The 12,633-nt window shown below is 37.7% G+C and overlaps 1 protein-coding gene and 2 pseudogenes across 2 annotated transcripts; 1 reads left to right on the forward strand and 2 right to left on the reverse strand.

Annotated features, from left to right (window-relative positions):
* Positions 1-544: 544 nt before the first annotated feature.
* LOC127118396 (probable metal-nicotianamine transporter YSL11) lies at positions 545-5,607 on the forward strand. Of its 2 annotated transcripts, none has more exons than XM_051048585.1 (6): positions 545-877; positions 1,860-2,023; positions 2,129-2,268; positions 2,418-2,550; positions 2,656-4,975; positions 5,095-5,607. In XM_051048585.1, the coding sequence occupies exons 2-5, from the start codon at positions 1,886-1,888 to the stop codon at positions 2,677-2,679; spliced, it is 435 nt and encodes a 144-aa protein (XP_050904542.1). In that variant the 5' UTR covers positions 545-877; positions 1,860-1,885; the 3' UTR covers positions 2,680-4,975; positions 5,095-5,607. The 2 variants fall into 2 exon arrangements, with proteins under 2 accessions (XP_050904542.1, XP_050904543.1); XM_051048586.1 differs by having other exon boundaries at positions 2,656-4,950.
* LOC127122169 (probable metal-nicotianamine transporter YSL7) overlaps positions 3,678-12,633 on the reverse strand; it is a 34,764-nt pseudogene continuing 25,808 nt past the window's right edge.
* Positions 7,371-8,789, reverse strand: LOC127118395 (dolichyl-diphosphooligosaccharide--protein glycosyltransferase subunit 2-like; annotated as a pseudogene).

Raw genomic sequence — 12,633 nt, forward strand, 5'->3', positions numbered from 1 at the left:
ATCAATTAGAATCAAAATTAATAAATGAGAAATCCACAATATGAATCACAACTTGAATTCTAATCTACATGATCATGAAAAATCATCATGCAATAGTCAAATTGAAAGAAAATCTAATAATTATAAAATCAATATCTAACTATATTATTCAATACATGACTAAAATTAACAAAGTGTATTATCAAATCCTAAGGACTAATTATTCTAATCATGGCATGGTTAAACTAATATTGAATTAATTCTAAAAAATCCTAAGATCAAACTAAATGTGATTAATCCTAATTTCTAATAAGATTACATTAACTTCTAACTATTCCTAATTAATCAAAAAAGTAATCTAACTAATCAATAAAACTAATGACAATCCTAATATTTCTAAAAATAAAACTATGAATTAACCTAATTCCTATCAAGATTAACTACCAGCATTAAGATTAATCACCAAACTAGAATTATAATTAAATTAACTAAAGATTAATCAAAATATTAATGGGGTTAAGAAACTAAATTATGAACAATGGGATAGGGGTGAGAATAAGGGATTGAGGGTGTGTGAAGCCATGGAAATCGCTTGGGCCTGGGACCAAGCTCCAATTAGCTGGATCCGGGTCTTGAACAAGCGACCAAAATTAATTAAGACTTCACTTTTCACATTCTAACCAAACACTGCTCACGTGGAAGAAACAGGTTACCGTTAGGTCAATACTTGTGAGCTTGGTTTTATCAATCTAGTTTATGTTCGGAGTTATGAAGCTTACGCTTACAACTGGCCTTACCCCTTCTCTAAATGGACCGCATTGCTCACAAAAGCTGGAATAGTTAATCAACCATTTCCGAGACAGGAGCATATCTGCGTCAACCGGCATTGCTATAACCGGTAATAAATTTATTGTATTGATGCAGAGACTCTGTGAAATGAATTTATTTGAACATTCTAGTTTACTGTAGTTGATTTTAAATTAAAATAAAATTAAGTTGATCACTTTTAAAAAAAAAATATTTTATTGTTACTTTTTGTGTAAAAAAAGGTGAAATGTTCTTAAAACTTATAGGTTGAAGATGATGTTGTTAGTTTAAGGTTGAAGATGATGACGTTAAATGTGATGTTGCTAGTTTAAGGTAGAAAATGATGTTGTTAAATGTTTAAAACTTTTTTAAAATATCCAGATTTTTAATTAAAATAAAATTAAGGTTATTACTTTTTCATAATTTGTTGTTAATTTTTGTGTCAAAAAAGTGAAATATTTTTAAGTTGTATAGGGTGAAGATGATGTTGTTTGTTTAAGTGAAATAGTCAGCTCGGTGCTTCAACCACATGAAGTTTGTAGGTTAGGGAGAATGTGTCATAACTGATTCAATCTCATATGGTGTATGTTACTGAGAATCCTGAATTATGATTCTGTTTTTGCTATAAAGTTTTAGTTCACTAGTTTTGGTGGAAATAGGTTGAAGGTGTATTGTTGATCCAATGCAGTCATTTGAAAATCCATAGGTTCAAAACATAAATACTTATAGGTGAAGCTTTCAAACAGTTCCATAACATGATATTACCACAGTTTCATATGTACTTTTTAAAGTTTATAAGTGCAACTGATTTGGAAACACCATGTCATAACATGAATGTTGTGCCCATTTTCACCATGGGATAAAGATAACTTTGTGTCAAACTGAAAATGTGTTAAAGGCTTTAAATTATGAATACTCATAAGATGGATGGTTTGTTATAAAAAAAAAGTAAGAATTTGTATTGCTTAGTTAAACATAAAACTGCAGTTCCCTGTACCATAGTGTTCACCACCTTTGTTTACTGCTTGAACTCTTAGTTTGGTAAATATTTGATATTTGATTTCCTTGTACAGGTGGATTTGGTAGTTACTTGTTTGGAATGAGTCCATCCATTGCAATACAAAATCCAGATTCAAGCCGTCCAATAGATACTAAGATTCCTGCTTTAGGATGGATGATTTCATTTCTATATGCTGTTAGTTTTCTTGGCCTCCTTTTAGCGGTTCCACTCCGAAAGGTACACTAACTAATTGCGTCAATATGAAAACTCCGTTGCTTCGATGTATGATTGATTGTTTGAATGCAGTCATTTGAAATTTTGTTTTAATGTTGCTTGTTGCAGCTTCTTATTGTTGACTTGAAATTGCCATTTTCAAGTGCTACTGCAACAACAGATCTTATCAATGGTTACCATACAACAAAGCAGCAAATACAAACACTTGGAAAATACCCAACATTTGGTCTAGAAGCATATAAAGAAATGTAAATCACTCTCTATATTTTAATATTCATAAGAAAATAACTATGTTATTAGAATAATAAACTATAGGATATGAATATTTCCTGAAACTAAAACCTCTACCTTTGCAACTTTGTTAACTTGTTTTATTTATTTATGTACATCTTAATAGGTTCTATTTTGATTTTTCTGCCACCTATGTGGGAGTTGGGATGATGAATCAATATATAATCAATATATCCCTTCTCATTGTTGGAATTCTTTCATGGGGTATCATGTGGCCTTTTATTGAAGCTAAAAGAGAAGTATAGTACCCTGCGAATCTACCTAAAAGCAGCTTAAGTGGTTTTGGAGATTACCAACTAAGTCCTCTTTCCACATTTCTAATTTATTTTTATTTTAAATTGTAGGCATATATAATTATTCAGATTTAAAGTGAAAATCAATTTTATATTATCTATCCATTAAACTTTTGTATACTATAATCTAAACTCGAATGCAATTGAATTAGAACATTAGCTATTTGGACATATTATATTATCTATCCATTTATTGATACATTCCTTTGGTTGCCTAATTGTATATTCTTTGAATCACAGATTTTCATACCCGTAGGGGTGGTTCTTGGTGATGGTTTATACCACTTTGTGAAAGTTTTAGGCCATAAAAAGGAGTACAATCTAGTGAACCAAATGCTCATCTCGCTTAGGTAGATTCCTCCGACCATAAGCAAACAACCAAAATGTTTCTCAAGTATCAAATCACCTCCTGGTTTGCAGTGTCAGGCTATGTCATCATTTCAATCATCTCAATCATCATTATCCTCCACATTTTCTATCGATTGAAGTGGTATTTATTATATAGCTGCATTTTACATCATTGCACCAACAATAGTATTTTGCAATGCATTGGTTGTGGGCTAACTGATTACTCTCTTGCATCAAACTACGGAAAATTGATTGTCTTGACTATTAGCGCTTGGGTAGGTTCTTCTAACGGTGGAGTAACTACAGGTTTAGTAGCATGTGGTGTCATGATGAGTATTGCATCCACCACTTCTGACATGATGCAAGACTTCAAAACAGGTTATATGACACTAACTTTTCCAAAATCCATGTTTATGAGTTTATAGAAATATGCTGCACCTTATTCTCAAGTTTATAGAAATATGGCAATATTAACGGTTGACGGCTTTATCCAATAACTGCCTCACTCTTTTCTATTGGTTTTTAGCTGCAGCCATAGTAATTAACCTTATTCGGGACTTAATTGGAAAGAAATTCGCCCACTTAAATCCTGTTCCTGTTGCTATGGCAATGCCATTTTATATTGTAAGCTATTACACCATTGATATGTGTGTTGGAAGTTTAATAATGTTTGTTTGCAAGATAGACTAGAGCTGAAGCATTTGGATTTGTTATTGCTTCTGGTTTCATTTTCTAGTCTTATCACGAATCTTGCAAACAAACATTATTAAATTTCCAACACACATATCAATGGTGTAATAACTTCCAATATAAAATGGTATTGCCATAGCAACAGGAACAGGAATTAAGTGGGCGAATTTCGTTCCAATTAAGTCCCGAATAAGGTTAATCACTATAGCTGCAGCTAAAAACCAATAGAAAAGATGAGACAGTTATTGGGTAAAGCCGGAACTCCGTCAACCATTAATATTGCCATATTTCTATAAACTTGATCATAAGGTGCCGGATATGTTGAAGGAAATGAGATGTAGAAAAGAAAGAAAACACATGGCGATACCAGACATCCCATAACTGTTCCAATAACTTGACTCAGAAACATGGATTTTGCAGAAGTTAGTGTCATATAACCTGTTTTGAAGTCTTGAATCATATCAGAAGCTGTGGATACAATACTCATCATGACACCACACGCTACTAAACCTGCCGTGACTCCACCGTTAGAAGAGTCTACCCAAACGCTAATAGTCAAGACGGCCAATTTTCCGTAGGTTGATGCAAGAGAGTAATCAGTTAGCCCACAACCATAGACATTGCAAAATACGCTGGTGCAATGATATAAAATGCAGCTATGTAATACCATTTCAATTGATGGAAAATGTGGAGGATAATGATGATTGAGAGGATTGAAATGATGACATAGCCTAACACTGCAAACGAGTAGGTGATTTGATACTTGAGAAACATTTTGCTTATTGTCGGAGGAACCTACCTGAGCGAGATGAGCATTTGGTTCACTAGATTGTACTCCTTTTTCTTTTTCATTCCACTCGGAGTACAAACACATAAGAGTATGGCCTAAAACTTTCGCAAAGTGGTATAAGCCATCACCAAGAACCATCCCTACGGGTATGAAAATTTGTGATTCAAAGAATATACAATTAGGCAACCAAAGGAATGTATCAATAATTGGATAGATAATATAATATGTCCAAATAGCTAATGTTCTAATCCAATTGCATTCGAGCTTAGATTATAGTATACAAAAACCATGGCATCGGTACCTTCAGGCGCGTTCAGCTTCTTCCCGAAGGCGCAGATCGATCCACGACAGTGATTTCGGCCGCGCCGGATTTCGTCACCAGCGGAGGCGATTCATTCCAACAGCCATTTGTCTCCACGTTCCTCAACCAACATGAAACGAAAAAAATGCCGACCAAAACGAAGCGAATGCGAGCGGCGAAGGCAATGGTTTCGTTGGCGACGTCGATTTCAACTCCGGTGATTCTCTTCTCCTAGCTAATCGGTATTTTCCATCTCTTTTGTTAATTTGGTTTCTGTTATCCGATTCTTCTTCCGATTGCTCTTCGCGATAGCTCCGTTCGTACACGATACGGTGATGTTACGGAATCGTTTATATTTCAGGTGAAGGAGGTTTTTGAAGATGGTTAGAGGAGTTTCAGTTGAAGAAAATGAGTGTTGTGATGGTGGTCGGTTTCCGATTCGGTTAACTATGAATATAGTTATGGAAAGTGAAGTGGTTCCGTTGAAGGTTGTACGCGGAGAGGTGAGGTTGAAGGAGTTTGTGCGCGGTGAAGGTTGTAGTTATGGTGCGATTGGTCGAGTTGCTGTGGAGTGGAAAGGGAGGTGGTTTTGACAGTTAGAAGCAGTTGGAGAAGGTGAGAGAAGTAGAAGAAAAGTGGAAGAAGTTCTGAAAAAAAAGTCCTCACTATTCCTTGTTAATCATGTATTTATAAGAGATTTTGAATATTGAATTTGATTTCCTTCACCGCGGTTTTCCGCTTTGGCTTATGTCTTTTGCATTTTGCATTTTGAGTTGTAGCTTTGGTGCGTTTTGATGTCGTCTGTGCGATTCAAATTCCATTTGCCGTTTTGGTTATAAAATATGTTATGGGAAGTTTTTCTTGTTAGATTTCATTTTTATTTTATGCAAAAAATTTGTTTTGATTATGCAGAATTTTTATTGGATTATGCAGAATTTTGTTTTGGGAATGGCTTACATAGCAGGTTTTATGCAGCTGCGTTTGGTCTTTGCTTAGTGCAGCTGTTGTTGGTTTGTATTGGCTTTTTGCAGCAGTTTGGAGTGGTTGGTTTACAATGCGGGCGTCGCCGTTGTTAGGCTTGGTTAGTGTTAGTCTGTACTGCTGACTCTGGTGTAGCAGCTTGGCTTGTGAGTTTGAATGCGGTGCAGTTGAGCGGTGCGTCTTGTGGCTTGAATTGCCGGCGTTTTGACGTTGTTAGCCGGCTTATGTTTGCAGCTATTTCCGTTTTTCCGTTATTCCTCCATTAGCAGCTTTCTTCATTTGCTTTATTTTTGTTTAATGTATATTAATAAAATGTAAAGGGGATATGTGGATAATGGTTAATGGATATGGATTTGGTTAATTCGGATTTTGGATCATGGATATTAAAATGAAATTGGATTTGGATATAAAAAGGATAGTTGGATGATGATTTGGATTATTAAGTGGATCTTCTAAATGGATTTGGATTATGGGTTAAATTGTAAAAAATAATTTGGATATTGGATATGGTAAATGGGTAAGAATGGATAAGAGTATTGGATATGGATGTGAAAATTGTAAAGTGGATTTGGCTATGGTTACACTTAAATGGTGCACTAAAAAAAACCAAGAAATCCTAATGATAAAAATACGTTACGATTAATTTGTAATTAAAATACAATATTATTTCTAAAATTAATAAGTTAAAGAAAATGATGAACGATTAATTTGAATTTTGTCCATATTCAGTTTGTGGTCCCTCTTCCCTCTACTCAATATTTCACCGTTGGTAAATGAGCTTATTTACGACAGTGTATTTTGTTTGGCTTCCAGTGTCGTTCCCTTTGAAAGTGTAATCTGAGATTCGTTCGGCATTCCAAGTCTGGGTATTTTTCTGCTTGCTTATGCAACAGCTTAAGTTCATGCCACAAGGGTTCTAATGCTGAATTGACTTGATCTTTGAAGGCAAGCTTTTGTGCAACCTTCAAGGATGATGAGTAGCCTTGTAGTGCTCGAGACTCGCCAACAACCGTCTGCTCTACGATGTCGCCAGCTTGAGAAAGAGCTTCTTGGCCCTTACTAGAGAGCTTCCCAAAATTGTGGTATGAATGTCTCTGATTACGACTATCATAGGAACTACAGCGAGAGTAACCTAAGCCAATTTCCAAACAGCTGTGAATCCGTCAACAAAACCAGAAACAAAAGTAGCCATGTAGTGAATGAAATATCTCAACTTCTCACTAATGGCATCCTGGACCATGACAGCATCAATATTGATTGCGAAAACAACGTCCGAAGTTCGAACCTCAGTGTCGAAGACTTGCATGTCTTGTTTCAATGCAGCTTCGAGATACTTGATTCTCATCTTGGTTGACTATCGCTCTCCTATAGCATTCCGTGTGCTATTCTTTGTTGCGAGCATTTGACAGTAAAACCAACAGTACGGTCCAGAAAAGAACCAGAATTGGACATAATTGTGGACTTTGGATCTCCTGTCTCTATGGGAAACTATAACATTCTATGAAAAGACTGATAGTAATTGCCCATTTCCATTTCGGAAGGCTAACAGGAGATATATACTTAGTAATTAAGTGATACTGCAGGATCAATCCAACTTCTTTGCTGCAGAAGATTGTTGGTGCAATTTGTCTGCTGAGTTTAGAGGTTCTGGATCCACATCTACATCGCTTCTTAGAGGTTTCGCACAATGATCCTTCCATATGTTAACCGAAGGGTCGGAACCAGAACTGCAATTTCTGCACTGCCAACTTTAATAACGCCGGTGACATATATTGGCACGTGAATTTGGCCTCCAGTAGCATAAACTTTGTCACTTTCAGAATCATGTAGAACAATCTCCAAAACAAAAACATATGTTCCCACATCAACATTTTCTAGGAGGGTATCCAAGAAATGAAGTCCACTTTCTTGGTCATACTGAAGCTCCTTGCTTTCAATAATAGCTGAATTTTTTGCACCAGTGCTAAAAGCTCGGACAAGCTTAACTGTCAGAGGTGGTGCATCTGAACCAAGAACTGTATTGACCTTGACCTTAAGCTGGCTTTTTTTGGGTCAATGAATGGACTGTTTCAGGAAGTGACAATATCAATGGAATGGAAATTCTGTTGCTCTCGAAAAAGGATAATGATTCAACTTGATTGAAGAAGTCCTTGGCATCTCCTGGGATTCCAATGCCGAGGAAAAACTTAGCTAAACCCTGAATTACATCCCCTGGAAGATTTATTTTCCCAGAAGTTACTGCAGCAAACGCAGCAACCCCTCGAACAACTGAAGAAGTTGTGGAAAGAGAACCTTGATGCTCAGATCCTCTAACAGATTTCTCATCAAAATAAAATGCTCCATCATCATATTTCTCGATGCTGTCAAATAGCTTCACTATACCATTTTTTACTATACTGACCTTATTCTGATCGATTTCAGAAGATGCAAATGAAATCACTCCACCAAGAGCTTCAAGAGCTAATCCAGCAGCATAGGTACTAGAATCTGGGTTGTCTGAGCTGTAGCGCCATCTTCCATCACTTTGGTTTAGAGCCTTAATTGAATGAAAAACACCATTAGCATCAGTTAGAAGAACGTCAACATTTGAAGCCTGATCCTTTATAAGAGCCAAACTTCCTACTGAGTAGTATACGTCAAGCAAAGTACTTGCATCATGGACAGTGGCTTTAAGTCTTGAGGCAATATCCTTGAAAACCGCATCATCAACTTTGCATTTTAATATGCCATTAACTTTCAACGCATAGAACACATCCTTAAGAGGGGAAGAAGATGAGCCTAGATTTTCCAACACTTTCTTAAAAGTGTCTTTGGTAACAATCGGCTTCTTCTCAATTCAAAGAATCTCAAAAACTCTCAGTGCCTCATACGCATCTTCTAAACTCGGAGAGATTTCGGTGAAGAGGTTGGAAGCGGCGGATCGGTGAGAATCGGAGATCGGTTGGGAGATAGAGATGCAGAAGGGGAGAAGTAGCAGCAGGAGAAATGCTGCGCCTACTGCAGTTGTGGCCATTCGTTGGGTGAGAGGAGATCGGAGAGAGTGGTTTGAGATCTATTGGTCATTTCTCTATCAACATTTGTCCCAAAAACATTTCTGATTTGGTTGTGGTTATCTTCAGCGTCCAAATTCTCATCATCAGCAATATCATTTGAATTGCATTTTGTTGAGGCTGAGTCAAGCTCTTGCAAATATGATCTAAGTTGTCTGTCAGACTGTGAGAAGTTAGCAAAGAAATCCACAAGGTAATTTACCAGATTTATCTGATTAAGAGGATCCGCGACATTTAAAAGGTCATCTTCATATTGATCATCTTGATCCTCATTAAATACTTTGGCCATTGCTTCAAGATGTTCATATGACGGTTTTCCCAGAGCCGACACTGAATGAAGAAATTCTTTATCACTTTCAATGCCATCTGTTTGAACTTCTTCCCAATCACTATCCTCATCTTCGCCAGCCAAAACTTGTTCTTGTATTTCAGTTAACGCATCTGCCAGTAAAGCCCACTGATCTGGAGCTGATTTAGCTTTCGATTTTGTGGTTATTCCTGTGCCAGACTTAATCAGATGACCTTGAACTTCAATTTTTTCCAGTTCACTGTGTCTGCTGTTTAGCAACAAGGCCAGGGCACTTGTAGTAACTTTTATTTGATAGGCCCCCTGTATCTCACCTTGTAAAATCCATCATTTCAGACCCGACTCCACCTCTCCCTGGAAATCCAAGTCGGCCTTTTGTCAATTTACTTAATTCTCTGTTGGTCAAAGATCCAGCCGAAAGAATACAGTGGCCTGAGCTTTGCGGTCATGCCTTTTGGAAAACCAAATTCTCTCTAGTGTCTCTTCCTTCTCAACCTGCATTTGATGATATGATAGAGCTTCATTCTAAACCATGCTTATCAGAACATAATGGAGATAAGTCTTCTCATAACAGAACCCCCTTCCAAAAATAGTCCTGCAACAAACGCAGCCGAGACACCAGTTCGCGGCTATAACCGGCAGCAATCAAACAGTTCAATGCCAATTTCAGCGTGTGAATTCCATAATCAGCAATCATAACTCGCATATAAAATGTTAACCTGTTGTACATGGCTCCTGTTAGGCCGGGTTGTGCCGCCATCGCATATAGACCATATGAGGAAGAAGTTCCAACAACCATTACTTAGGTCTTCCAGATTAGTAAGCACTCAGGAAATGAAGGTGATCCATCAAAATCAAAGGATTCTCATGCTATATGGAAATTAGGATTAACATTTTCGTTTGAGCGCCGAACTTCGCACGCGACAAACACAGCATACCACGCGACATCTGCTACCATCCAGGACAAGTGCGCAACCAAAACGAAGCAGAAGCTGCAACCACAACAAACAGCGTTCAAGCATTATCACTAATGTATCGAAACAGCAACCACCTTCATAGACTTGGCAATGCATCCTGCAGTCGTCGAAGCTATTGTAATTGTATCTCTGTGTGTCTAATATGATCACACATGGTGTATATTTATATGCAAATAGGGAATATACAATAGGAAATAATATCAATTACAGTTATGACTAATTGAATATCAATCAATACTAATTGATTGATAACATATTCTTAACACTCCCCCTCAAGCCGGATCGTATATATTGTATGATCCGAGCTTGTTACAAATATAATTCACTCGAGAACCCTTGAGAGACTTGGTAAACATATCAGCCAATTGATCTTCAGATTTGACAAATTCCGTGGTTATTTCTCCCGACAGTACCTTGTCTCTTACATAGTGACAATCTATTTCTATGTGCTTGGTCCGTTCATGGAAAACCGGATTGGACGCAATGTGGAGTGCCGCTTGATTGTCGCATATGAGTTTTGTGTTCTGAAGGTCACCGAACCTAAGTTCTGAGAGCAAATTCTTAAGCCAAGCAAATTCTTTTGAGGCTGCTGCCATAACCCGATATTCAGCTTCAGCACTAGATAATGCAACTGTGTTTTGTTTCTTGCTTCTCCATGAGATCATATTTCCTCCAATAAGAACACAATATCCAGAAGTGGATCTCCTATCCGACGGTGATCCTGCCCAATCTGCATCTGAGTAACAAGTGATTTTAGCATCACCCTTATCTTCATATAATAGGCCTTTTCCTGGTGCATTCTTTATATATCTGAGAATCCGAATAACGGCATTCCAATGAGTATCACAAGGAGCATTAAGGAATTGACTCACAATACTCACTGCAAAAGTAATATCCGGTCTGGTGACGGTAAGATAATTGAGTCTACCCACTAGACGTCGATATCTTCCCGGGTCTTTCAACAACTCCCCCTGACCCGGAAGAAGCTTGACATTGGGATCCATAGGAGTATCAATCGGACGACAGTCAAGCATACCAGTTTCAGTTAGGATGTCTAATGCATACTTACGTTGGTTAATTGCAATGCCTGATGAGGACTGTGCAACCTCAATACCTAAGAAGTATCTGAATGGACCCAAATCTTTTGTCTGAAAGTTTTTGAAAAGATGAGTTTTGAGTCGCTGAATACCGTCTGTATCGTCTCCAGTGATAACAATGTCATCAACATAAACCACAAGAAAGATGTGTTGTCCGTTGGAAGAGTGAAGGAAGAAAACAGAATGATCTGCTTCACATCTAGTCATACCAAACTATATCAAGGCAGAGCTGAAGCGACCAAACCAAGCATGTGGAGATTGTTTTAGCCCATAAAGAGATCGATTGAGCCGACAAACAAATCTTGAATTACCAGGAATAGTAAAACCTGGAGGTTGATCCATATACACTTCCTCCTCCAATTCTCCGTGTAAGAATGCATTTTTAATATCCAACTGATGAAGCGACCAATGATTAATAACAGCCAATGCAAGGAAGAGACGGACTGAACTAATCTTGGCCACTGGAGAAAAGGTGTCACCATAATCAAGGCCAAATATTTGTGTGTATCCCTTGGCTACCAAACGAGCTTTAAAACGATCAATCTGACCATCTGGTCCAATTTTCACTGTATAAACCCATCGACAGCCCACTGTAGTTTTGTCTGGAGGTAAAGGAACAATGTCCCAAGTGTTATTTGAATGCAATGCAGTCATTTCTTCCACCATCGCCTGACGCCAATTGGGATCAGTCATAGCTTCACCTGTAGACTTAGAAATAGACACAGAATCCAAAGGAGACACAAAAGAAACATAGGAAGTAGATAGACGGTCATAATTTAAAGCACAGACATATTTAGGATTTGGATTATGAGATCGAATACCTTTTCGTAATGCTATTGGAAGGTCAAGTTCAGGTGACGTAGCTGGAGGAACAATTGGAGTAGGAGATGGTGCTGGTGGATCAATATCATCTCTAACTGCCGATGGACGCGTTGTGCGTCGCTGATATACCTGCAAAGGAGGTTTAATGGGTGTGGGGATGACAGAAGGGATATCTTGATCATCTAAATTACAAATCTCCTGGGAGGACGAAGAGGCAGAGAAAAAAGGAGAACCTTCAAAAAATGTTACATCGGAAGAGACAATATACCGTTGAAGTTGAGGACAAAAACAACGATATCCCTTTTATATACGTGAGTAGCCTAGAAAAATACATTTGAGAGATTTAGCGGAAAGTTTGTCTTTACCTGGATTAAGATCATGAACAAAGCATGTGCAACCAAACACACGAAGGGGAATGGGGTAGAGATCGTGTTCCGGATTCAAGATAGAGTATGGAATCTGATCTTGAAGGACCGAGGAAGGCATTCGGTTGATAAGGTGACATGCGGTGAGGAGAGCATCACCCCAAAAACGAGAGGGTACATTGTGGTGAAGAAGAAGAGTCCGTGCAGTTTCAACTAAATGACGATTCTTCCGTTCAACAACACCGTTTTATTGTGGTGTATGAGCACATGATGATTGGTGAATAATTCCCTGTAATGTTAA

The sequence above is a fragment of the Lathyrus oleraceus genome, chromosome 2 (assembly GCF_024323335.1).
Source record: "Lathyrus oleraceus cultivar Zhongwan6 chromosome 2, CAAS_Psat_ZW6_1.0, whole genome shotgun sequence".
Classification (NCBI taxonomy): Eukaryota; Viridiplantae; Streptophyta; class Magnoliopsida; order Fabales; family Fabaceae; genus Lathyrus; species Lathyrus oleraceus.

Excerpts from the sequence above, each read along its gene's own strand:
- LOC127118396 (XM_051048585.1), top strand. The coding sequence starts at position 1,886 with ATGAGTCCATCCATTGCAATACAAAATCCAGATTCAAGCCGTCCAATA. Across the intron at positions 2,269-2,417 it reads CTAGAAGCATATAAAGAAAT|GTTCTATTTTGATTTTTCTG; the intron begins GTAAATCACTCT and ends ACATCTTAATAG. Across the intron at positions 2,551-2,655 it reads TTATTGAAGCTAAAAGAGAA|GCATATATAATTATTCAGAT; the intron begins GTATAGTACCCT and ends TTTAAATTGTAG.